This window comes from Pleurodeles waltl, chromosome 3_1, assembly GCF_031143425.1.
Source record: "Pleurodeles waltl isolate 20211129_DDA chromosome 3_1, aPleWal1.hap1.20221129, whole genome shotgun sequence".
Taxonomy (NCBI): Eukaryota; Metazoa; Chordata; class Amphibia; order Caudata; family Salamandridae; genus Pleurodeles; species Pleurodeles waltl.
The window spans coordinates 290,610,355-290,637,190 of NC_090440.1; the positions used below are offsets into that span (position 1 = coordinate 290,610,355).

General features: G+C 42.3%; 1 protein-coding gene across 1 annotated transcript in view; it reads left to right on the plus strand.

Annotated features, from left to right (window-relative positions):
• Nucleotides 1–26,836, plus strand: part of PRTG (protogenin) — a 156,135-nt gene that overhangs the window by 54,208 nt on the left and 75,091 nt on the right. Inside the window, exons 3-11 of the mRNA XM_069222426.1 lie at nt 11,256–11,400; nt 13,973–14,106; nt 14,307–14,444; nt 15,883–16,041; nt 16,445–16,604; nt 17,980–18,227; nt 22,068–22,232; nt 22,884–23,189; nt 25,764–25,952. Of these exons, the coding sequence (XP_069078527.1) occupies nt 11,256–11,400; nt 13,973–14,106; nt 14,307–14,444; nt 15,883–16,041; nt 16,445–16,604; nt 17,980–18,227; nt 22,068–22,232; nt 22,884–23,189; nt 25,764–25,952 (1,644 nt within the window). The remainder of the gene's footprint in view (nt 1–11,255; nt 11,401–13,972; nt 14,107–14,306; nt 14,445–15,882; nt 16,042–16,444; nt 16,605–17,979; nt 18,228–22,067; nt 22,233–22,883; nt 23,190–25,763; nt 25,953–26,836) is intronic.

The window sequence follows — 26,836 nt, forward strand, 5'->3', positions numbered from 1 at the left end:
CTTTCTGAACAGCCTTTCCCCTTGGCTGCTGGCAGTAGGCATTGTGATGTTAGAACTCGGCCTCATAAGTTAATTCAGGTGAGTGACCTTGTAATTTCGTTATTTAGTAGGTGTGTCACCTATCCCCTTAATAAGAAAATAAGAGACTTTTTTTTTTTTTATGCAGGGAATCCAGGGTCCCACATATAATAATTATTATGAGCTCTGCAAGATGCGTGGAACCTTACTCTTTGGTTGGATTATACCAACTATCCATGTATATTCAACAGCCACTTGCTCTATTGGATAATACATGTGCAGAGGAATTGGCGTTCAAGGGGTTAACACCTTTGCTCATTTGTGTTAGAGGTATTACTTATTGACTATTTTATTTTTTTTTTTAAGTGCAGCCTGTTGGAGGTCGAGGTGTGCATGTGTTTGCACTATTTGAGTACCAGGGGTACGAGTCTACAGGTAGGTTCCCCCCCGCGTACGTTTGATTAGTTTAATGAGAGCGGCTGGTCTTGGTTGGCGGGAGGGCAGGGGTTGTCACTGGAAGTGACCGTGTGTGGGTTAAGCCTGGTTGGAGCTGTAATGCTGTTTCAGGGTCGCTATTCCGGTGTATCTGGGGGTTTTCAGTAGGTGGTGGTCGCGCACCGCTGCAGCCTGTGCATGGAGCGGATTCTAGTCAGGCCCTGCGTGTCTCTGCCGAGCTGGAAAGAGCGCGCCTTCGGGCTCATTGGAGCCTGATTCGTTTACACCGGGCCTGCTGGACCAGTTCACTTGTGAGGAGAAATCACTCGGCCTTTTCCCTGGAAGCCTGGCATCTGAAGCCTCGGAGAAGCTGTCCGCTCCCGATATTCCTGAAAACACCTACCGCTGCGTGGGGAACCTTTCCAGCATCTGTGAGCCGGGCTGCTCGCCGTATGGACAGGATGTACCGTTTGACGGTATTCGCATGCTGCGTTGCAGCGCTGCAGAGGACGGGCACCAGTAACCTTCAGTAATGGTCGAAGCGTAAAACATGATAGGAAGGCCCTCGCTCTTACGTGTAAGTGAATAAAAACTGCAGAAACCAACAACGAAATGCAGGTTTTGTTACCCAGCCGAATTGGAGAACGAAGTAGCAACAAAGAGAAAAAGTTTTCGTTAGATCACAAGTTGGCATTCAAAAATTGAAAGGTCAGCGGCCTCCAAATGTAGTCCTGAGCTGAAGAGCTACTTCTCACACAGATTTTGAAACAAACTTTGGTACATACCCTTTCCACGAGCTGCGTTTTTCACTTCGATCTTTGTCAGGTTGCAGGGAAGTTGATTGGTTACTTCCATTGTCATTCAGAAGGGAGGGCCACCTACATTTTCTTGTACTCACAGTGAAAAAGCCTTGGATGGAGCTTACATCGTGCATGCAGTGGTCACTGCAGCCAGCCCTGATCACTGGGCTTTGAGGCATGTTCTGTGATGCTGCACGTGGCCGGAGTACAGAAAAGCACTTCACAACCTATCAGAGTCAAGAATATCCTCATATTTTCGGTGGTCACAACTGTAAAACAGATTTTTTTTTTCCAGGGGCATCTTTACCAAGACGCTGTTAACAAGTCCCCGTTAAATCCACTACTGTTACGAGAATTTGGAAAATTATTTTACAGATGTGGCTAGAAGTAGTAGCCTTCACTGCCTCAACTGAGGATCCAACTCCTAGTAATTCCCGATTGTACAATGTTATTAACAAACTATGAATTCAGTGCCTTTCTACACACGTGGGTTTCGGTGGCAATAAATGCACTAACCAGCCCAATGAAAAACTATCATCAACTGAATTACTTGTACATAGGATTACAAATGCATTAGTTTAGCAGAAAGAAAACCTACTGACAATCGCCCATCTCTATATTTAAAACAACATTACCTGATAGGGAGGGCCTCTGCTTTCCATGTACGGAAAGAGCCAGCAGGCATCCATCACTCCGACACACCTGCAGCTAATCTAACTCTACAGCAACGGACTAACCTGACGCCTCTGAAGGCCATTATTGCTGGAGGCCTGTCAGTTACATGCCACACCCTGAGACCCCTAGAATTGTCCTGCCCCGGTCCCACATGACCCTCTACTTGTTAAGGATTCTCCCAATGTTGCTTTATCCACTCCACAGTGGTGATGCACCAATGGACCACAGAGTGATGGAGACCTGAAGAAGCAAAGGATGTAAACAAACTCCTTTATAGCCAGTAGTTATTTTCTCGAAAAGGAATCTAACAAAGTGGGAAAGGGTGTGTGCTCGTCCTAGATCGAACAGTGGGACGTCTTGGTGCAGGAAGGGTCCCCCGACACAAGGGAGCAGATCTGCAGTCAAAGGTTTGAATCCTGCTGGGGCATGCAGCCTCTCAGCCTTCTAACTTCAACAACATGAGTAGCATGGAGTTGGGAATAATGGAACCTATCACCAAGCACGGATTCTGTTTGTAGTGTGCATCATCATTATTATTATTATTATTAATCACAGCCAGGCACAGTGGATTGGCCTGGCTGATAGGTGAGCACTGAGGTTTGCGGCTTTTATTGTTTGTTCCTTAATTATATTTTGTTGAATGTAACTAAGAAAATGTTCAATAAAAAGATATTTTTAAAAAAACGATATTACTACTATTTTTATTAATTCAGGTCTGGTGGATCCTATGCACACGAACTTCTTGTTTCTAACTTTTTTTTGTGTAAAAGTGTGTTACTTCTAGAAGCTTTAACGCTGTTAGCCCAGTAGGAGGCCTATTCTGCCAAGGTCTTGATGGTTTTTGTGGACCAGGTCATGCATTGTACCAATAACGTGTCTCGTATTGAGAACGCTTCACCCTTTCACATTCTGTGTCTTATAGCAGGTTCAGCTTATGTGGGGTACATTTTTATGTCCTGAATGGAACAGAACTCATGTTAAACTAACCTTTTATCATCCGAAAGACACATTTTGATAAGTTGATGTGTACATTAAAGAAGACTTTGATGTGGCCTGCAACCAACGCGTTGATAGTTCTTTTTGTGTACAAAGGACGCTTCCGGTTTCAGTGTTTTGCTTTGGGTGTGCGGCCCCCATCTTCCCTATGGATCCTCATGTTAGGTAAAACCGGAGGTCATTGGCTATTTCTCCATCGCCCTTCATGCTGGCCTGCACCTTCTGTGCCTAACCACCCGGAGAGCTCCCCTACTGCGAATACTGGGCAGTAAGTAAATTAGAAAGTAATAGACCTTGACAGCAGCCGGAAGGGAGCGATTGCGGTTAACTTGCAGCTTTGTTTTGTGTTGCGAAAATTATGTTAGCATGTTGACGGAAGGGATAGTGTAGTGCAAATCAGATCCTATCGTCCATCCTTTAATTAAGTTTAGGGATGGACTCTAACCAGGCTGGCAGCTTTCTGGGTCATTTCTGAAGAGGCCGGGGGTGTTTTATGCAGCTTTGTTCATGCATGTCTTAGGTTCCATAGACCTCCTCCGTGAAAGTAGGATGGATGTTAAACCATGACTTTTTGAAAAGTGCCTGTCCATGTTCACCTGATGTGAGAAAGCGTGGTAACAACTGTTTCCTGTTGGTTAATACTGAGGGGCAGTTTGACGGGATTTGTTAGGCTGTGTTATATCTGTTTTTGATGGAACTTTGGAATTTTGAGAGCTCTGCCTTGTAACATCTCATCAACAAACGTTTCCCTCAGGCTCAAGAAAATGAAGTATTTCTGCCCTTTTCATCTGCCATTCTGTGCCACATGGGGTGCACTCTGGCCGCCATAGGAGTGAGTGTAGGTGTGTACCTTGATGGAGTATCCAATGAGGGTGTCTGTGTAATAAACACAGCTAGATCAAATGAAACGAGGGGAGGACTTTGAGGATACAGTGTCCTTTTGCTTTAGACTTGTCTACTTCTGATTTATTCCCTGCACCCTCTAGGTTGTTTCTCATCCTGAATCAATGTCACCAGGAAACCTCTTCCTTGTCCCCATTGTCCATGGCAGTTAGTACATGTGGAATTAAATACCTACATTCTAGCCTGTTTGCTTGCTTTCAGGAGTACCGTCAGCAAACTCCACCAAATGTCTATATTCGCTCATCTATACTTGTCTCTGACATACCTAATGAGAATTAACCCAGATATATCCCAATCCTCTGGTATTTTTTAAATTTCCTTACAGTACAAACATGTTTGAGAACGTATGCAAAATGTGAGAAAATAATGGCATATGTCTCAAATTTTATTTTATATGGTATTGACAGCCACTGCCCCATAGAGGGCAAAGTTGTCCCTCTTTCAAAGGATATGAAAAATGTTACAGCTTCTGCTTTCATTGTTGGATTAAGTGCCATCTCTGTACATTTGAATTTTAGGGGACCTAAGTGAGGGGAACATTTACGTTTCTTCTATGGCTACCTGGCGCCTTAGAGAGGATTTCAGTGTCTGCGAGGTGAATTGTTTTTAGTACTAAGAGCTGTAAATCTCCAAATTGAGACAGGTCATTGTGTTGATGTGGTTAAGGTTTGTGTATACTCTGAGGCTACTCTTTAGAAATGTATGTAAATAAATCTAATTTAAGGGTGACCTGCATATTCTATTTTTGTTAGAAATACTTGTACAATCAGCGAGGGCCAAATTACAGGCATTTATGATTGTTTGAAAGTAGGAGATGAACATTATGTCTGCTTATCAGAGAATGTAGAAGTATGTGCTGTATTGACCTCTTGCTCCTAACATTAACACTAAATACTCCTCCGGTTTCTCAGTCGCAGTCCTAGCTATAGATTTACATAGTATTTTCTTAAAGTAGAGTGCAATTGACATCATGGGAAATTGGGAACATTGAGAATTGTGTGGCGAGGCTAGTGCCAATTGGATACAGTCTGTCACGTTTGAATGACCCTTAACCTGCTTCAAAACCCTTTTAGAGGTCTGGGCTGTCAGGAAATCTCCATATTTCCGCACTGGCCAGTCTCTGTTCATGTTACAGAAGACCTAAATTATACAAAATTCCCACAATATGCAGACTTTGCCTAGTGTCCATGGTCCACAGCAGCCACCGCCAGACCGTCCTCCATTTCGAACACAGAGCATAGATTTAGATGCCATCCAGGACTTGGTGATGGCCAGAGTTTGCATGCATGGTTTGAAGAGCATTTAGGTGGAATAGGATCTCTCGGGTTACTACGTGTTCTCATGGTTTTAAGTGGTGCTCTGAATGTGGAGATTGGGCCAGCTCTTCAGTAACAAAAAGGGAGCGAGAGATCAAGATTAGCACCCTTTTATGCTCCCAAAAAAGTTCCTCTTTTTTCATTGACAAACTTCTCCAACTCCAGCTCTTGCTCCATGCCTCATGCAATAGAAGACTTAAGCTCTAGCTCCTTAATGTACAAAGTGCAGAGATACTCTCCATCTTCCACTGTTTTGCCAAATGTTTACTTTTCTGTTCCTCTTCAGTTCCCCATCCATTAGGGAGCCCATGTCTCCATTATAATTAACCCAAGCCATTTTATCCCAAAATATAAAGCTAGATTTGTAGGTGTTGTACTCGAATACCTGCATTTCTTTGTACAAGTTATCCTTCTTTTCCACTGTTCCTGCCACAGAGAGCAAATAGATCCCTTGTAATTAATTGGTCTAAATGGCAAAGTGAAATATCAGAGTTAGGAGCTTTCCTCACTTGTGCTACAGCATTTACTCAGGAATCTCTGCCTAATTTTGCACTAAGTCCATGTTGGGACACAAGTGCTCAGTTGATTAATTTTCTGTACTGTTATCGCAAGGAATGTACTTCTCTATATCCAGAATAACCATGCATCATTTCAACTCTGTTCTTGTCAGAATCCCTCTGGAGTCAGTCATCTAGGAATTTCATGTTTGCAAATATTCAAAAATATATCTTTGGAAATGTATTACATAGATTTTTTTAGTAGTTTATATGATGATGCAGTTAAGCTGCGATATTTCATATTTGTTCAAGTGTTAGGATCTCGAATTTGTTATTTGTTCTTAATGTGTGAAATAAGACAGTTCTGTGATGTACAGCTTCACTTAATGAAATTCATGTGTTTTCTCTATTGCCTCTAAGCCAGTTTATTACTCCTATTTATGTATTAATATTTGAAGCTTATTTGTGAATTTAATTACAGTAACTTACCTTAAATACAAGTATGCATAAAGAACGCGAACATTCTCATCTTATCATACTTTATTATCATGTTAATTTCATATGGTTAATTTGATATGGTTCTCAAATTCCAAGATTTTATGAATGCTCTTTTGGTGTTATTACCTGCAATTTGGTATTGCAGTTAAGTGATAAGCAGTTTCATGTGAAAGTGTGAACACGTGTTTTCTAGGACTGTATCGCATCTTCTCCTTCATGTCGGTGGTATAATGAACTTTCTATACAATCTTCGTCATCGCTGAAGTGTCAGATGAAGTATTAGACTGTTTGGTTAGAAGAGAGTAACTAGGGTAGACTCCTCTTTTCACACAGAGAGAGAGAGAGAGGGCATCATTGTGAATGAATTGGTCAAAATGCTGATGAGCTGTGGTTAAAAGACACTTCAAAAGGCGTTTTCTCGGACCTTGGCATCTCCCTCAGTGGGTCCATTAGTTTGTAGTAATAGACTTGTCTGCTATCTGAGAACATCTAGGTCTTGTTTCAGAGCCACCACCTGAGCATGGGTTCCTAAGGGTTTCTGCAAGGGCTTGAGAGGGTACCTGTTATTAAAGAGGCTTATGCCCTCTGGCAGTAACACCAGTGTAGGGAGACCAGACGTCCCGGATTTCCCCGAACTGTCCCGGTGGCCCGACGCTTCTCTCAATTTTAAATAAGTGTCCCGGTTTTTGGGACAAAGGTCAGATCTTTAAATAAATGTCCCGGTTTCTGGGACAAAGGTCAGATCACCTAGGGAGGCATAAGTTTTAAAAACGCCTAAAAAGTATGAAATAATTAAAATACATTATCTGTTACTGTCAGGCAACACAGTCCCTTGTCTGTTCCCAGTAGAGACGGAGTAGGGAGCCGAGAGAGGTGGGGGTGGGTTTGGGGTGCAGGGTGGGAGGTCAAGCCATAGCTAATTTTATATATGTAGTCTTTTAAATGTGTGTGTGTGTGTGTGTGTGTGTGTATATGTGTGTGTGTGTGTGTGTGTGTATATATATATATATATATATATATATATATATATATATAATGTGTTCGATGGCATGTGTAGCTGCAGATACACATCCTGTGCACAGTCCGCAATATATATATATATATATATATATATATATATATATATATACACACACACACCTGTATAGGCACACCTTCACAGAGCTATGCAAAAGAAAAAACGGGACAGGCCAGATATAAAAGTGAGAGTAAAGTATTTAGTCCTTCTTTTATGTCTGACCTGTCCCGGTTTTTGCTCCTCAAGATCTGGTCACCCTACAGCAGTGCCCTTATGAAACCCATAGGTTCTTACATCCAGGTATTGGACAGACCAGTAAGCTGCAGACACTCCCAGTCGGTAGAAACTTTGGTGAGCGAAAGAGAAGTGTGATTGCGAAGGACACTGAATTCTCCATGCTTCGTTCCCTTGGAAATAGAAGTCGGAATGCGCTGTGTTGGGCCTCATATCCACTAGGTAAGCGTGCAGTTTAGCAGGGAATGAAACCCTCAGCAGGACTCCTTTCAGAACGGAGCTGAGTGCAAGCACACAATGGAATTCAATAACCTCCATGCAGCTGGCTGATTGGCAAGCCGGAATTAATGCATTCATAGCCTTGATCGCACGCAGCTTTCTTAGTCAAATAAATTAGTATCCGGTAAATAGGATTAACAAAAGGGAGATTGTAAGATTAGTTGGGCATTATATCAGTGGCTCACACGTTTGCACGAAATATATCAACACTGAAACGTTACAGTAGACACTCGACCAACCAGTCTTGAACCATCAAATTGTAACTGTATTTATGTCCCCGACAACGACATAAACACATCCTACAGTGGCGTAAACGCGTTCTGTAACATAATGATGCATAGGCCCTTGCAGCTTGTGTCCTTCACGTAGTGGTTAACAAGCCTCCCTCATAGGTTTGTTTATCCAATTATATGAAATATGTTTACAAAACATTTTATTACCCCACATCTCCCAAAACAGTTGTTTACCTAAAATTGCTTTTATAATGGACAGGCGTGTGAAGGCGGAGTGCTCCCTGTCATACATTATTCAAATTCGGCAGTAACCTTCAATACTGTGCTTGATTATTTGGTTGTGGGAGCGAAAATCTCTATTTTCAGGTAAAATATAGAAGTTTTATTTTTTTATTTTTTTTTAACACTTTGCATTTTTTAATTTTATGTCGGAAGTGGAAGAGGGGATGCAAATCCCTCTTTTGCTTAGATCTCTTTAGTGTTTCCATGTGCGTCAGTGGTCTTCCTGGAAATCAGTTTTCCAAAATTGGGCTGTTTGCAGACCCATCTCGAGTAAAAACTGGTTGAGTTTTATAGGGGATAACAACCGACTATGCAAGTGAGCCTCATTTACATTTATTATATGCGCTTTTCTTCTCGTCGCTATGAAGGCGGAGATCCTGTACCTTGTTTTTTCTCCGCGTATTGTGATGTTCTCACTAGGGATTTTTTAATGGTTCACTGTTTCCCATTGCTGGTGGCACGTTGCCGCAAACGTGCCATGTTGAGGCGCCTCTTGCAACGATGATGGTGCGGATGGCTACCGACCTTGTAAACCGAGCTCTCGCTGCGGTTCTCGGAGGGAGTTCAGCGGTGATCATGAGCCGCCACCATGAGGTGGGCGTCCAGGGACCGAGTCCTGAGCCCGCATCCTCATTGTGGTTAATCATAAGGGAGTCCCATACCTGTGACCTAAGGACTTCGGGTACCAGTCTGGCGGAGCGGCCCGCAAGCGACTTGTGGTGTTTTCTCGACAGACACCAGGGCAGGGGTGTTTGTAACCGGTTGCAGTTTGCCTTCTGTCGCTTGAGGTGTTTTTATCACCCGTACAGTAATGGCAGTGGCTCTCTTTTAGCCGACTGTAAGCATGGCCTAGGGGAGAGGGCCGGAAGAAGATTCTGGAAATAGTTGTATTGCCTTCTCCGGGGTTGTCTGTGACGACAATGCACATAGTGCCTTGCGAAGTTTATGGGGCACAGGCCCTCCGACATCAGAGCTTTAAGGGGCGCGGGGGGGGTGGGGGGCGTGGCGATGAAGTCAGTAGACGTGTAGTCGTCATTATCATGACAGTGCCTTGTGTTCAAGGGGCAGCGGCACGAGTGGCCAACGTTTCTAACCGCATTTGCAAAGCCATTGATGTGGCTTTATCGTGCTAATGCGTTAAGCATTTTTGTGCATGCCGCTACCATGTTAAGGTCAAACCTGCTGGCTTTTCCAGTACTTATTTGGTTGAAACCCTTCAGCATGCAGGTATCTGTGTGTCAAAGTATTCATGCGTACACGTTCAGTTGTCAGCAGTTGCATCGCATTAGAAGTCAATGCATCACACACACACACACATGGATATATCTTATACATATACACACAATGCAGTGGCTTGCAGTTTTCATTAGAATTGTAATTTTAGCCATACTGACTCGTTTGTTTTCAACACTGCAGTAAAGCAAATTAAGGGATTGCTCACTATATAAAAAAAGTATGAATTTAACGTGCGGTGATTCCGTTTACTTTTGAGACGTTAAACAGCCCCTCACGCATTGTAATGCAAGCACTCCATAGATATAATGATACATAAACAATTATTAAGAATAATGCCCCTGGGAGAAGCCAAAGCCCACTCTATATCTCAAATAATCTATAGGAGGAGGCAATGCAGATAGCTTTGCTTTGAAACCCAACAAAAAAATCAAATTTTTCAGTGTGTCTCAAAGGTAAAAAAAAAAAAAAAAAAAGGTACGCACACACATCTATATATATCTATATATATATATATGATCTTAGTGATGCAGGTACATAGTGGCCTTTTTATAATTGCTAAGTGCTCTAGTTCTGTGTTACACACCTGGCTCCCCAAAACTTGCTCCGAGCATGCGCAGTGTCACATTGCTGCTGCTGTGGTAGCATACTCCATTTTGGAGACTACAATACTCTCGAGCAGTTGATTTTCTAGAACTATCTATGGAACTTTTTCCTGTGATGATAATCTATTAGATGTGTCTGGCTGGTCAAAGAGCCTATATTTTCAATCAGTATGAAATGCTTGGTTTGAGCCCTTTAAATAATCATTCACTGCATCATTACAGCAATTTGCATTGATCTCCGCTACATCAGGGGTCTCATGTACTGCTAGTCCTTGTGACTGACTTACTGCGGCAATAGACTGGAAGCATTTTGTTACCTACATATTCTCATGCAGTAAATGCAATTTATAGCTCGGTACCGATTATCCACATAGTGTTTTCTGCATTATGATTTAGTCCAAAAACACACAGCCCTTTCTTCTTTTACTTGAAAGTGTAGCTTTCAACAAAGTACACTTTTAGGTCGCAGCCCACCAGACAGCGCAGCCATGTACACCATGGCTAAAACCAGTGCTTGAAATGGAAAAAAATAAAGTGCAGGTACTCTGTGCCACAGTACCTGCTTGTTTCTGAGAGGTGCCGGCAGTCTCCAATTCAAAGTATTACGTTTTTCTTGAGATGTGCCGGTACTCTCTCTCTCTCAAAATAAAAAAGTGCCGGTACACAGTACCGGCCCAATTAAAGCACTGTCTAAAACACATTGGCATATCCAATAGCTCTTGCATAGGCGAGGCCTGTTGGCTCAGCCAGTGATTGTTGAAGTTGGTTCTGTTTTAAAATTCCTAATTGACTAGTTATTGTGGGTGTGGATGAGGGCGTGTGTTTCTCAGTACTCTGTTTAGTGAATCTAAGTACTCCCTTTCGAGATTTACCCTTATCCCCGTCATCCCGGCAAATAGTCTCCGCTCCCTCTAAGACAGTAACTACATTAAGTTCGCCCTGTTCTGCAGGATGAGGTAATGTCGCTACTTTTGTCGAGGTGGGAGACTATTTGCCCTGCAGGAGCCTTTTATTGGAGGGCCTCCAGATGCATTAAGGATAACCTAATTTGTCTGTTTGTGCACGGACCACAATGAAACACCATCATGGTGATGACTTTTTCTGCTTCTTTATGTTTTCTGTCTGACAAGAAATTCAACCTGATTTTGACAGTTGTTTGTACAGAATGTTGTATAAATCCTATTTCCAAAAGAAGTAGTCTGAAACATCTTTTTGTTTCCATTTTTTTCCTAGGCATGTCAGCTTTTGAAACGCAGCCAATTTCTATCGAGGTGAAAGAAGGAGGCGTGGCACGATTTTCTTGCAAAATAACTGCAAACCCTCCCGCAATGATCACCTGGGAACTGAATCGAACAACTTTGCCTCTGGCTATGGACAGGTGTGTAACAAAAATATATCGTTTGTCCTCCTTCAGGGATACCGCGTGGTTATTCTAAGCAGTCTACCACACAAACTTGAGACAAACTCACTTTAGATGTTCACTTGCATTTATTTAGAATTAAATTAGGTCAAACGTACCAAATTCAGTAACTTCTTTGTATCAATACCTTTTACAGAAATGGAATGCAGTTTGTGAAAAGAGCACTATGAAAACTGTCTAGTGTGTATTAAACTTAATTGGACACAATACCGAATATTGAAAGTAATTAAACACGAAATAGTGAACAATGTGCCTTGGCTCACAATCATCTTCAATAAATAAGCTGCGCCAGAAAGTGAAAGTTTAATGCTGTTACCATCCCATGCTGGTATCTCTTTTGGGGTTATGGCAGTTTGGAAGGAAGGATGAAAGTATTGTTTGTTCTTTGACCTCTCATACCCCAATCAGGACAGCACTTATCACCCAGGCCAGTTCACTGAACTGTTTCCCTCTTGCAACATGTCGAGGGCTCCTTGTTCACCCTCAGAAAACAGGCGCCAGGGGACGACGACTGGGGAAACAACTTAGAAAAAGTGTTGCGCCTCCTCATTCCTATTGTGGTGTCCCAGCATTCACTGGGACACCAGCACAGGATCCCCAGCAATCCTGGTGCTGCTTTCATGCTAAATGTAGCATGCAAGCAGCACCAGGATTGGTATGAACAGCTCGGACTGATGCTCAGGCACAGCCCTGGGGTCGGTGCAGTTTCTCCAGCCCAGCTGTTCAACACAGCTAAGTCCACATGTGCGTTTTGGCAGGCCTGAGACAGCAAGCCGAACACACATGCGCTCTTAGGTGCGCTCTCTCCTCTCCACTCCCACCTCTTGTGGCCCAGCCCCGCTCCTCCCTGTACTGCTGGCTGAGCCGACGGATGAAAAATAAAACAATAATAAACTATCATATTTTTCGTCTGGGGGCTCAGCCAGTGGGGCGAAACACCTTCGCAATTGTGGAGGAGCCCCCCTTCGGCCAGCACAACAGGCTGTGACTGAATAGGGTGAAGAGTGCCTCCCCAATCCTTTGCGGGGGGAGCATCATGCACCATTGTTTTCCATAAACTCAAAGTACTTATGTAACATTTTTGGTGGTGTGCATTTATAGCCGTTCTTTAGAATGGCACGTAGGGGATGGCTCCATCAGTTTGAAATAGAGCGGGCCTGTTCTGTCAGGCGCCTGATGGTTTTCATTGGTGGCCCAACGAGTCCAGGGCACGGGGGGGAGAGGGGGCAAAAACTCCAGATAGCACCTATTTTTGCAAATGGCAGGTGCTCCTGGGAAGTCCCTAGAGGACCCAGGTGTGTGATCTCCTTTTTACAACTAAAGGGGCAATGGGGTTCTGCACACTCTTTGCCAACACCTTTTCCTACAGTGCCACTCCCAGTTCACTACATCACTATTCACAAGAGATGGCTTATGCACAGTATCACCATAGATGATTACTTGTGTTGTAAAATGGTGCTACAGTGAGCCATTTATGTATCCACGACACTGAAAAAATTCCCTCAAGATGCTTTTTTAGCGCAGCTGATCACATCTTTAAATCTAGTGAAAGTAGTACTGCAAAGTGAGGACAATTTAGTTAATTATGAGGTGTTGCATATACCGTGGTGTAGTGTGTTTTTTTTTTTTTATGTTCCCACAACACGGACTACTTTACCATGTTTTCATAAACGGGACTGTGTGTAGTATTTATTTGGCTGAGCCATGGAGTAACATTTAAGCCATTGGATTTTTGAGATGATATGTAATTTTCACCTGAAATAGTGCTCTCGGCAGCAGTTCATGATCATAAAAACACACTGTTAGTAAAAGAGGTTTAAAAAAGAATATGAAGTACAGTGGGCTTAAAACTCATTGAAAGAATGTTGTCTGCTATGGTTCGGTGTACACTAGGCCTAAAAGATTTGGGTAAGCAGAGTGGTGTTCAAACCTTTAGGACACAGATCCTTCCAGTCCCCGCCCTCCTCCAGGTAATGTCTATAGTGGTGCGAGATTTTGGGAGGAAGGATTTTTTTTTTTTTTTCCCAAAGAAAATTGTTCATTATGGCAGCGTGTAAAATATGAAATAATTACAAAAAAAAGTCATGAACAGTTTTTGTAGTACACCTCAGTGTTAATACAAGTCCTCATTTAAAGACGATATAACTTTTTTGGATCTCACTTCATATCAAAACAAAAATGAGCTGAGCCACAGAAGGCTTTGCCGGCCACTCACCTGGGTAAGGTAGGTTCAGAGCAGGTTGCACCGCTGCAACCTCTTATGCACCAGAACACAGGGAAAAACATATTTTGAGAAGAAAGTGTTCCTATTTTTTTTTTATATTTTTTTAAGCTCATACTAAAGCAGGACTCCTTTATATTTGTAGTTTCTGGTAGACCTCTGTTACTGGAAAACACAGGAGTTTTTATTACAGCATTGCTTTGTGGTACCTCTCTGTTTAATGTTGAAACATTTGCTGCATTGTCGATCAGGTCTCAGCTAAATATACATCCTCGTGTAAAACATCGACATGTTTTTCTTTCCTGCCAGGATAACTGTCTTATCAAGAGGAGTTCTCCAGATCCATGGTGTTGACCGTAGAGACGCTGGGAATTACCGCTGTGTTGCTACCACTATTGCAAATAGAAGAAAAAGTGTTGAGGCAACGCTCACCGTCCTTCCAGGTAATGAGGCCTCTTGCGCTGAGACATAGCAGTTGTTGTTCCAATCCGTTTCCGTAAATTAAGGAATGCCACTGCCGTTGCAGTGATGGAGGACTTGGAAGTTTGTCTTACACCTGCTAATACTCACTTTTAAATTCAGGTACCCATCTAACATGACTGACAGCCAAGCCTGACTTCTTACTTTTCTTATTTTTAAACAGCATCTGATCCAGAGTCTTTCCAGAAGCCGGTCATCCTTGCTGGACCACAGAATATAACTGCTACTCTGCATCAGACGGTCATCCTGGAGTGTGTGGCCACAGGACATCCAAGACCTATTGTGTCATGGAGCCGGCTAGGTATGTTTACGTATTACTAGTATCTGCTTCGCAGAGGTGACGGACTAACATGCATTCCTCACTTTTGGTACAATGCTCCCAGCAGCAGGTAGGATGCTTGACACGGAACAGCTCAATATAGATTGGTTGAGGATGGTTATTTAAGTCTTACGGCACATAATTCCTCCAGTAAAACATGGTGAGAAATGACTGTTCTTGGAAGTGCATCGCACACCGCAGGTGAAGCTATTTGATGTGCTGTGTATTCACTTTGAAAACACAGGATTCTCTAATTTCATAATGTTAATGTGTGGTAAGTTTTAATGAATCTTAAATTAAAATAAAAGTACCTTAAACTGCTGGCCTTTGGAACAGACTGTAACAAAAGGTTATGTGACTGATTAGTTAATTAGAACGTTGGGTAGATGCCAAATAATCATTGAGAGCTGCTCCCTTGATTCACCAGGAATATAATCAAAGTAGGGTTTTGGCCAGGCAAAGGTGACCTGAGGAGGCACAGGTTATGATGAGAATCATTGTCCTGTTGAGACTCTAGGCTTCCCTTGGATGAATGAAGATGCCAAGAATTATACACCGGTTACACCTCTTCAAGGAGATGCCAAATAACTATTGAGAACCTTTCTCTTCATTCACATGGGACTATAATCCACGTAGGGTTTTTGGGCAGGTAACCATGACATGAGGACACACAGGTCATTGGTTGAAGTCAAGACCCTGTTGTCTGAAAGAGATGAGTGGGAAAGGCATGTTGTGGTAGAGGAGGCCATCTGCTCTTTCAGTGTTCTGCTGTGTGCTCAGCAAAACTGATGGTAAACGAAAATTGAGCTGCTAACAGTGTCGTTTATTTCTGAATGTAAAGCAAAGGAGCTCTGCAGGCTCTGCTTTCAGGAGGAAAACCATTCAAGGCAGTGGGGGACAGCACAGAGAAATATCCCCAACTGTAGTGCTTTGTACGAAGAACCTATTAGAGATTCTGATGAGAGGAGCTAGAGTGCTGTCAAAAATACGGAGCAGGGGTTTGTTTGGAAGAAAAATGGGGTCTGTCCCAAGCACTATGTAATCTTGTATGAGCTGCAGTTAGAGATTGCAGCTATTTTAAGTGATTTTTAAGACTTAGCGTTGCTCTGGCAGCCGGGTTTTTAAAGAGTTGATTTAGAATATAACTTTAGGAAACTAAAATAACAAAAAATGAGTAATTAAGCCGAAAGGGCACCTAAGCAGTTAAAGTCCAGTTCTTAGCTTGTGAATAATCGTAGGTAGAAGTTTTCGCAAAATCTGTACATAAAGAGCTGGATGATCTAAATGGGGACTTTGTGAGGAGCGTGCTTTTCTGCGGTCTGATGACGGTGGGTCCTTTGCACATTGCTAAACTACAGAAAGTTTCTTGATGTGACGCTTGCCTGAGGGGTGTTTCTAACTCGGACCTTCTCTCGAACAGATCACAAGCCAATTGATGTCTTCAACACTCGAGTGCTGGGAAATGGAAACCTCATTATATCAGATGTGAAGCTGCAACACGCTGGCGTGTATGTTTGCCGCGCATCCACACCAGGCACACGCAACTTCACAGTTGCGATGGCAACTGTCAGTGTTTTAGGTAATTTTGTTTATAATGCATTGGAATATTAAAAACTTAAAATATATTCTTTTTTCACCGTGATCTCTTTGGGCGTGGGTTTGCTAAAATGGCGATTGTGTATTACATTTCACGCCTAATTAACATATTTTCTTTTCCGAATGAATACAATTTTCCTTTCTGAATGAATACAAGTATCCAGTGTAATCTCTTTTGGTCTTTTACATTTCTACATATGTCGATGCAATGCTGCTGTGATTCAATACACAGGGAAATCCTTTCAGCTTAAATTACAAGAGAAGGGTGGAAAGGACACGTGTGCAAAATCAGTGCACGTTGCACAAACTACAGACTTGGCACAAATGATTTTCTTATTCTTTTATTTATTATTCTTTTATTTTTTATTTTTATTTTTTGCACCCAGCTCCCCCTTCGTTCATCGAGTGGCCGGAAAGTTTGACACGACCCCGAGCAGGCACTGCCCGATTTGTGTGCCAAGCAGAGGGGCCTCCAAGCCCTAAAATATCCTGGCTGAAGAATGGGAGGAGAATACACTCCAATGGAAGAATCAAAATGTACAACAGGTGAATATTGTCCTCGCCGCAGGGTACATCAGAAGGACAGTCAGTTTCCTCATTGAAGCGAGAGAGACATCTGGGTTTGATGGACAGAGCTATGAGAGATAATGAAGTGATAAACGAAGATGGAGTTTAGGAGATGAAGAAACCAGTGGGAGAAAGTGTTTAGGGTGAGAGGTGGCCAGTTTCATTCGAGGAAGAACCAAGGACCAGTGAGTTGTGGAAAGCAGTTGATTACAGATCAGCAGTCTGGGGTAATGGGGGAAAGGCAGGAAAGTGTAAGGACTTGCCTGCTTACCTTACTGATGCAGGGTATGGTAATAAGACACAATGTAAGCCTTGCCCCGGCTGTATTTTCAATATTGCTTTTATCGTTCTCCCTTTTACAATACAAAATGAATCTTCTCCTGGTTCTTGTTTGGAGCGCTCCCCCGAAAAGTGCTGAGATTATGTGGTTTCTGGGGGCAGTATGTTTTATTGAAGATTTCTAAATAAACAAATATTTATCTTCTCTGTACTTTAGTTTTCAAAAGCTCTAGTTTGAGACTTTTTTCTCAGTTTTAATGGCTCTTTATGCTGTGGTAGTCAATCGGTCGCCCTGGCTTTAGATTCCCATTTTCTGTTGTCATGCATTAAAAATTACTTAGCAAACTCAAAACTTGAGGGCTGGCATTCTTTGTTACAACAAGAGTCGTGCAGGGTCTTTATGCCAGCGGTCCTAGTTGCGGTTTAATATTGTTCATAACTATTAAACGTGCTATTATGGTATGGCATAAACCATACATGCAGATGTGTGGAGTATAGCATGTTAATATGATCTTATTTTGTATCAAAGAGTTGTGGTAACATAAACGCCAAGAATGAAGCCCTGGTGATTTGTAAATGTCTCCAGAATCCTGAGATGGCAATATGGGACCATATTACACTTGTTACTCTTAATATTTTTATAGTACATGTTTATTAGCTTGGAAGAGGTGTTTTCTTCGAAGTGCAGTTAATAGCAGGCACTTATTAGAATGATAATGTTTATTTTGTTTACTTTTCGTTAATAAATTGTTCATAAAACAACGTGCACTGATTAGGACCAATTAATGTTTATTTTGTTTGTGGCTGCAGAGTTTACCACAAATGCTCAGGAGTCAACAATGGTAATAAATACCATTTTATACTCTACACATCTACATATATGCTGTATGTATTTGTGTATGTTCCATTATCATCAACACTTACAGTTCAGGCAGTATTAAAAACGACTACTCTCGATGGTCATGACATGTCCTTGATTTGTCCATATGCTATCCTCCTCAACATGCCCATGGTGATTTATTGTTGATGAAAAGAAATGTGAACTTGGCTATCTTGTTTTGTTTTTGCTTTTCAGTAAGTTGGTGATTAACCAAATTATTCCAGAAGATGATGCGATGTACCAGTGCATGGCTGAGAACAGCCAGGGATCAGTGCTGGCCCGGGCCCGACTCATTGTGGTGATGTCTGAGGACCGGCCCAGCGCCCCACGCAACATTCGTGCGGAGACCATGTCCAGTTCTGCCATCCTCCTGGCCTGGGAGCGTCCCCTCTACAACTCCGACAAAGTCATTGCATACTCTGTACACTACATGAAAGCGGAAGGTGAGCGATACAGACAAAATGCATCTTAATCCGCATTGTGCCCCTTTCCCTAAATATGTCAAAGTAAGGAAGAGTCATACTCTGGCTTCTTTGTTATCCCCATTGCTGGTTGTTGACAAACAGTGGTTCCACTCGCTTTTGTGCTGCCAAATACTGCAAAAATCCGACTTTTGTCAATTCTTAGCAATTTACGTTTTTGCATATTTAATTTTGTGAACGTTTTAGAAAAATAGGGGCCAAGGTATATGTCGCAAATGTTGGGGAAAATCTGCCCAATAACCTATGATGCAAGAGAAAATGGGCCAAATAAGCTTCCCTTTCTGTTGCCATGATGGTGGAATGCTCTGCCTAATAACATTAAACAGGAGGATCAGTACCTTAAATATTGCTCTTTCCTTAAATGTGCCTCTTCAGTTTATCTTCGGTGGTGGTTGTCTGCCGTAGGTGACCATGAACTCCGCATTATAGCATCAAGGGCCTTTTTATTTTCAGTGTGTGCTGTAAAAGTCCATAGCATTGAAATTGTCTAGTTATCTGCATGTGATGTCATTGATTGCAAGGGTTGCTGCTTGGAGTGGGCCTTAATGCCAGAGGTACACCATTTCCTAATGATGCAGGATGTGGGGCACGTTTTCCAAACAACGCCACGTGGTGAATCACTTGCGCAGGGCACCATGCATGTACGTGGCACAATGCCATCTGTGGCTCTTATGTAGGTTCACCTTGCCCACTTTTCCACTCATGAAGATTAATGACGTGCAGTGTGGAGGCTCTTCGATGTGCTAATATCTAAGATTCTGTCTAAAAATTGGTTGGGCTATTTCAAACCAAGACATTGGGGGTAGGCCTCTTCAACAAAACGAATTGTGCCTGTTTAAATGGAAATAAAGACCACCCTCTTCTCTAAGCCTTGTGCAGCTGCCCACTAGTGAATGGCCAAACTGCTTTTAGTGAATGGCCAAACTGCTTTTGTAATTTTGAGTTTAGAAGTTATTTTCTTGTAAGTTTATCTAAACCCCAAAGGAGCTTATTAGTTCCACAAAAATGTGTTGCGATAATGCCACACCTGCAATTGGTGGTATTTTGCAGATGCACAATTACTGCACCATTCCGAGTTTCATACCTTAGAAGTTGGTAATGTGCTAATTGTACGTGTACGCCGTTCCAAAGTGCACAGAATCTGACTTTGCAGTGTGTACTTGCACACTTTGCTCCAGACTTTTCATGTGCCATTAGCACGCCAACTCCTGTTTGCGCCCAAATCAGTATTTGTACAACACAATGCTTGTCCATTATGCAGAAAGTGTTTCCCTGGGTGATTTTATTTATCCTACTCTTCACCTGCTGAAAAAAAGCTTTAAAAATCTTCTCAAATCTGCAGGAAATGCTTGTGCTCGTATAAAAGACAGGCGGGTCTCCTCACGTCAAATACAACTCCGAGTTCAACTGTTACTTGATGACGCCTGGCCTAAGCCCCCTCTAGAACTTCGTTCTCCCATTAGTACCAATTTGGTATTAGTTTATTTTTTTCTCCTATCACCTGATAACAACTTCCTTGTCCCTCTCCTTATCATTTTACTGATCCCGTATTCTGAATTGCTTCAAATTCTAAGCTACCCCGTTCACAAGATCCAATTTCCCGGCATGAAAGATTAAGACATTGGGTAGAACAATTTTGACGTGAACTTAAAAAGCACTGGCCCATCACATCTCAGCCCCAGTTTTCACGACCATTCTGTGCAAACCTCATATGAGTGCCAATTGTACTGCCAACCTGCCTCTTTCCACATATTCCTACGTCCATTATATGATAGAGTGGCTCCACAGCCATATCACTTTCCGAAGCAGACTGATTATCCTTGAGTGTATGGTATATTTACACATCGGATCACTGTTTGGGGACTCAATTTCTATGTACTTTTCAGATCTGTAAAGGTCTTTGTGATAACTGAGCCTGTCTGAATTCTACCGGCCCTTTCAGAGGTTCCCGCGGACATAAAATATCTAAATTTTCAGGCATGTTAACTTTTTAATTTTTTTTTTAATATAGATATAGTCAAAAATTTCAGTCCACCAAAAATCCTGTCTTGCCACCCCATCTGAAAGCGCAATAGAGCAGGATTTTTGTAGGGTGACTCTTAAGGATATTTTTATTTCATGTTCAAAGTGTTCCTCATTTAAATTCGCTATGAGAACTGTTTTCAAAGCCCGAGGTACAGAATAAACAGTCTTACGCTAATTTGTGTTTCGCTTAATGGTCGTTTTTTAAATCCTATAAAACAAAAGGATATTGCATAGAAGTGCCTAAGCCTGCTACCCACAGCAAAAAAATCAAAACTCATTCAAATAGACAGAGGGATGTTTTTTTTTTTTTATAAGGTGCCAAATCCTTACAACTGCAGAACAACGGAAATATCTAAAAGCACTAATTATGCTCCATTTCAATAAGTGTACTATTTTCGGTTTGTTCCAGGAGGTGATTAAAGACAAAAGACCATGTTTCTTAATTCAAGACCCTTGCACGCAGATTTGAGAATTTGCTGGGAATCCTTGGCAAATCCCAGACCCCACCGTGCCTTGCCCGCCATGCACACACACAAACAAAACAGAAAGATTCAGTGTTTCATAAAGTTAGTTAAAGAAACCAACAGGTGGGTGTTTTGTTAAGGGGGATATTTTGCATTTTAATCGTGTGGTCATAGTCCTCCCACATAATGAGGGCCCGGCGAGAGAGCATGCTGGAAGCGGGTTAATTCCTTGTTAGGGGGCTTTGAAATAGGACAAAAGAACCCCTGATAGTGGTGGAAGGCCGGGCTTGTCCCCTTTTATGTCGGTTTCATTAGGCCTCGGTAGGAAGCCCCATGGATTCATTCAGGCACCAAAGAAGCCCTTTTAATTTGAGCTCGAGGGTGCCATTCGGTAGGTCAGAAATCACGCCACGCCAGTCCTAATTAACAGGCCATCGTCGGCTCTGTTGTGAGATGCTGGTAATCTTGTCTAATTAAAATGCTATCACGTTTATTCATAAATGTGGGAAAACCTAATAGCAGAGTTTGCCTTTGGTTTTGTTTGTAAATTCAGTTGTGGAGAGGAGGGCCCAGGCCCTTGCAAGGTTTTGATTAAGTGGGCATGCCTCCACCGTGAAGCATGGCGGCTTTCAGCAAGGCTTGTTCCACTTTACAAGTTTGTTCTATAGGAATTAAACCTGACAAAGGCAAGCACCACTCTATACATCGCCATGCATATTTTAATATGAATTGCGCTGAATTGTTTTTTTAGAGGACGCTCATTATAAAGCAAGCAATTTACAGAGGAGCATTCTCTACTAGTCCTATTGACATCTTTTAATCCAATATCATAATGGGTTTCTCAGGGGGAAAATAAGATCTCTCTCAGAATGGGCTCTTTTTGTTTGTTTTTGGTTTTATGAACAGAGTAGAGCCATCACATTGCCCATACCCCCATCATGATGGCTCCCTAAATAGGCCTTCATTGAGTCTGGGTTTAAATGAGTGGAATTAAAGATGCCTTTGAGCTGCAGGGCCATTAGAGATGTCTGCTGGATTAAGTCTCTCCTGCTTTATTGTGACTGTTTCTTGAATGAATATTGAAGCAGCAGATTGAGAGGGCTCTGCAGTTTTTCCGAACCACTCTTAGGAGGAGGAAGGCACAGTAGATGTAAGGCACACAAGGTGGGCTACACTCCAGAAGCCGACACAGAAGAACACACATAACCGCGGTGGGTGATCTGGCCGCCCGCCTCGCCCGCAGTGACTGTTTTTTTAAAGGGCGGATGTTTCATTTTTCTCAAGTGCCTGTCTTTTAATCATCTTTGTCCAGGTTTCAACAACGAAGAATACCAAATAGTTATTGGAAATGACACCACGCATTACATCATAGACGACTTGGATCCTGCCAGCAACTACACTTTTTATATCGTAGCCTACATGCCTATGGGTGCCAGTCAGATGTCAGATCATGTGACACAGAATACCCTGGAAGATGGTAAGTGAACGCGCTACTGTGACGGATCTTGGTGTTTTAGTCTAAGAACAGATAACACAGTTCTCTCAGACCCCTGTGCATCTTTCAGTTCACTTCATATTCTCCTTGCTAAGAAGAGCGAACCTGATGCAGGCAGTAAGGCTCAGCGTCCTGTTTGAAGTCTTGCTCGGCCCATCACTGATAACAGCATAAACTTTCAAAGTCCTCTTGACTCTTTGGAAGATAGTTCCACCCACTGGGAGTGCACAATGCAATCTATTCTAGTAGAAGGTATAGGGACCTGGAGAGAGTGTATTTTGCAGTAGTCCCCTGTGCCTGTTGATGAATTGAAATTCGAGTAGGCAGAACAGATGAACCTGGTGATTTTTCTTGCAGTCCTTGTGCATGTTCCACTTTGTATGCATCAGTCCCGAAGTCAAGCGTTGCATTCCTGGCATCAGGCTTTTAAAGTCCAGATCTCTTGGATGCTCATAATCCATTTTTTAGAAACTTCCAAGTAATAATTTAATGCTAAAATTGGTGAGATGCATAGCCAACGAGAAGCTACTTGGGGATTAATGAGGGCCACTTCTGCCACTGATCTGTCTTTTGTAACATACTTGCTTCTAACTCACTGTTACATTAAGAATGCTCTGTGTTTTCTGTTTGCAGTTCCCTTAAGGGCGCCTGAAATAAGTTTGACCAGTCGAAGCCCTACCGATGTACTCCTCTCTTGGCAGCCAATCCCTCCAAAGTTCCGAAGGGGCCTTGTGGTGCTTTTCCGTATCTCATTTCGCCTGAGCGCAGAGTCCTCCATCCACATTCTAGAGCTTCCAGGATCCACAAGTGAATACCTCTTAGAAGGGTTAAAGCCAGACAGTGTCTACATGGTGCGAATTGCAGCAGCAACAAGCGTGGGCTGGGGTGAGCCTTCTGTGTGGACGTCCCATAAAACGCCAAAAGCCACAAGCGTGAGAGGTATTTTATTTCTTCCAGTACTTACCAAGCAATTGAATATTTTGTGTTTAATGGACGAAAAATATCAATCTTGACACTGCTAGTAAAGAAAAGTGAAAATGTTTCTATTTTAAGTGGAAAGAAAATGTACAGCCATGAAAAATTATTGACTGATTACCAATTTCATTTTGAGCAGTCATAATGTATGCATTGTCTCGCTGTCCTCAAATGACTATTTTAGGTTTCCTCATTTTCTGCATCAGATAGGCTAGTACAGTATATCCCTGCAGAAAATGCAATACGTATGCATCAGAGCATTAGTGAATATTATTTTCGGAATATCAATATAAGCCAATTCTTAGATTTTGAATAAAAAGAACCACTGCCAGAAATCTGCGTAATCGGCCCAGACAGGCACTTAATAGTCTGATTGTTGCAGCTGATACATTGTCTACAGTGAAAAAGCGATTTAAAGGAAATTTAGAAGACAGAACATTTTCATAGTGGCTGGTGAAGCCAAGGAACTAGGAATAGTAGTTACCTGCAATATCCTAGTTCTACACTACATCATGGTTACCAGATTTGAGATTGCATACATTTCAGGTTGTTGGATCATGGTTTCCCCATGATGTGGGTGTTCAGAATTTAAATCATATCTGTATGGATCACCTCTAATTGAATTTTAGTAAGATGTGTACATTTTCATTTTTGTTTTACGTTTGTCCCTTGTTTGGGCATCCAGAGTGCCACGTTTTGCTTGCATGCCGTTAGAACAGGAAATACACGGGGTAGAGTATAAGACTCAAACAATGAATTCTAAGACTGATGTAGGAACAAATAGTTTCAGCCATTAATTGCAAGAAAATGCGAGGTTTCTATTCTAATTCAACAACTTAAGGCCCTATTTAGAGTTCACCTCTAGGATGCTATGTCAGAACATGACAGATACCCTGTCTGCTGTATTAAAAGTGCCATAGGCTATAATGCTTCAGTTACACGGTGGACAGACCGATCTCTAAATACGGACCCTAGCGTTTTGTTTCCTTACGTCCTTGCATGCCAGCATTGAATTAGTTGTGTGAGATTTCTATGACGTATAGCTTTGGTAGGTTGTTCAGATTTAGAGGCCATTCTTGGTGTCTTTTGTTACTTAGACTAAGCGTTTATGCGTATATTTATTCATGCCTTGATGTTTACAAAGCTCAGATTTAGCTTGAAAGCTGTTCCATGCTTTACAAGAGCAGGTACATGTTGGTTGTCAGAAATGTACCTGTTTAGTCTAGGATCTTTTAAGTGGTACCATTGTTGGCCAAATTGTCGTCTTACCTCGAACCTGTGTCTGGCAACTCCCTCCTCCTGGACCGGGTGGCAGAAAAAATAACTTTGTTTCTCATGTAAACCAGCCCTTAAGTCTCTGCCAAGGTTTACTACCAGCGCCAGAAGCTAAGCATTTACCATAAATGATGTTATAATGTCTAAAGTGGATATCTGTGCTGTTTTTGTTACCAATTAGCAGATCTTTCTGGCTTGAGTAAGCAATTCCACCACAACTTACAAATAACACATGTATTTGTGTTTGAAATGTTAAATGGCCTGGGAGTGGCCCGTAAGACGCGGAAAGAATAATCAACGGATGTGTGCAAGCTTTCTTCTCGGCCAGATCCCGATAACTAACAGAAGCAAATTGCAAAAGGTGTTTCTATGAAATTGAGAGCACACAACATTCACAGGTAACTCCATATATACACAAGTGGGACCATTTCACTTAGTGGCAGACTAGGCTATGGAAGAACAGTCTGACCACTTCCCCCTCACAAAGTAGCACAGTATTTTATTCCAGCAGGTCTGTACTTTAGAATTCTGTGGTGTATGCCATTTACTGCTTGCTCCATAGTGTACACTTTGTGCTGTGCTCTGAAGATAGGGCATTGTTAATTCTGAGAAGGATTGTGAGTTTCTGTCATACCTTTGCCTGTGGAAGACAAGGGGGTCTAGGCTGATGCTGCTTGCCAAGTGACTTGCTCAGGTATCCTCAAATGGGCACATGGTAGGTCCTGTCCGCCTCTGGAGGAAATCTCTTGAGTGTCTGTAAGGAACATTTCAAATTCTGTGACACTTCTATAGAAAGGGTCACTATTGGCAGTATTTGGAATGTGCCCTTACTCTTAGCGAGTGCTTTGTTTTAGATTTAAGGCACACGCCTCCCATGCGAACTCTCTCTTGTATATAAAACCTTCATTCTGCACAGTAGACGCCCAGAAAGGCTGATGGGTGCTGGCAGTTGCAGTATGGGTACTTATCAGACATACGCACTCGGGGCTGAACTTGTTCTTCTACTTTGAGACTGTACGAACGCCAACACCATTATGCAAAGAGGATCTCCGCAGCACAGTCCACTCTAATGGCTGTCACAATTGACTTCCGGTCTAGACCGTTCTCTTCTATGCACTAATGTGTCTTCATGGGCCACTCTTTTAAAATCCAAGTTATTTGAAGCGACAGAAGCGCAGCTTAGAAAGCAGTTAAGTATGATTACATCAAAGTATCTTTGTGCTGTAAAGATTGTGTTTTTGATGTGTCATGTTTTTTCTTTAGCACCGAGGTCTCCAGAACTTCACCTGGACCCTCTAAACTGTTCAACGATCGTGGTGAACTGGCAGCAGGACCCCGATGACACTGCAGCCGTGAGAGGATACAAACTTTTCTACAAGGAGGAAGGGCAGTTGGAGACTGGGCCCTTTCTGTTGGATGCCAGGAACCTCAAGTACACAATTGTGGGGCTAGGTAAGGCATGTTTGTGATGGTCTTAATAGGGCAACAGTAGAAACAAAACAAACAGTTGGCTTGAGCAGGCTCAGAAAACACCAGAAGTTGAACAATAGCCCAATATGTTAGAATGAGCTAATTTCATCAAAGTTGTAAAAATGTAAGACTAAATAGGCTTCCTCATGTTTTAAAGTAAGGCTGATTTTTATTTTGAATTCTGTCTCAGAAGCATATTTTTGCTTTTGCTTGGCACTAAGTTTGTTTCAGGACTACACATGCTGGGACATAACTTCATTGTGGAACACGTGTCTGGTCAGCACTGATGTTCAATGGAATCCACTGGGAGCAGTGGAACGCTTCTTCTATGTCAGATTTCAACTTTTCCATGGACTGCACCATATAGAAGATCCCATTGCTGTCCATGTAAGCTCTACATACCAGGTTCTTAAATCATCTTAAGGTCGTGGCAGTGTTGCAAATGGTGGTAGTTGGCATCATCTTTCTTATTAAATCTTAGCGTACTGGGTCTGACCTGATAATGACTTTCTGCTAAATACTTCTAACCATAGATTCCTCACCTTCGAGTACCCTTCAGGTACCAGGCTGTATCTGGAAAATCTTTGTAGAGCAATGCTTCCTCCCACTACTAGGTGGCACCAAGCGGGTCAGCGCTGGTTCCTTACCACTCCCGAAGTGCTAAAGAAGAGCCCACTTAAGCTCCACCGAGGTTCGTTGATGCAAGTTCTTTTTTTTTTTTCTTTTTTTTTTGCTCTTCCTGTTTCGTAGGCTTCCGACATCTTCTAAACATCATATTAGGTAATGATGTTCCTACATAAAACTATAGGTTTTAAACCATTCTGTGACTATCAGTCATGGACCAGCACAATGTGTGTCTGTGCTCA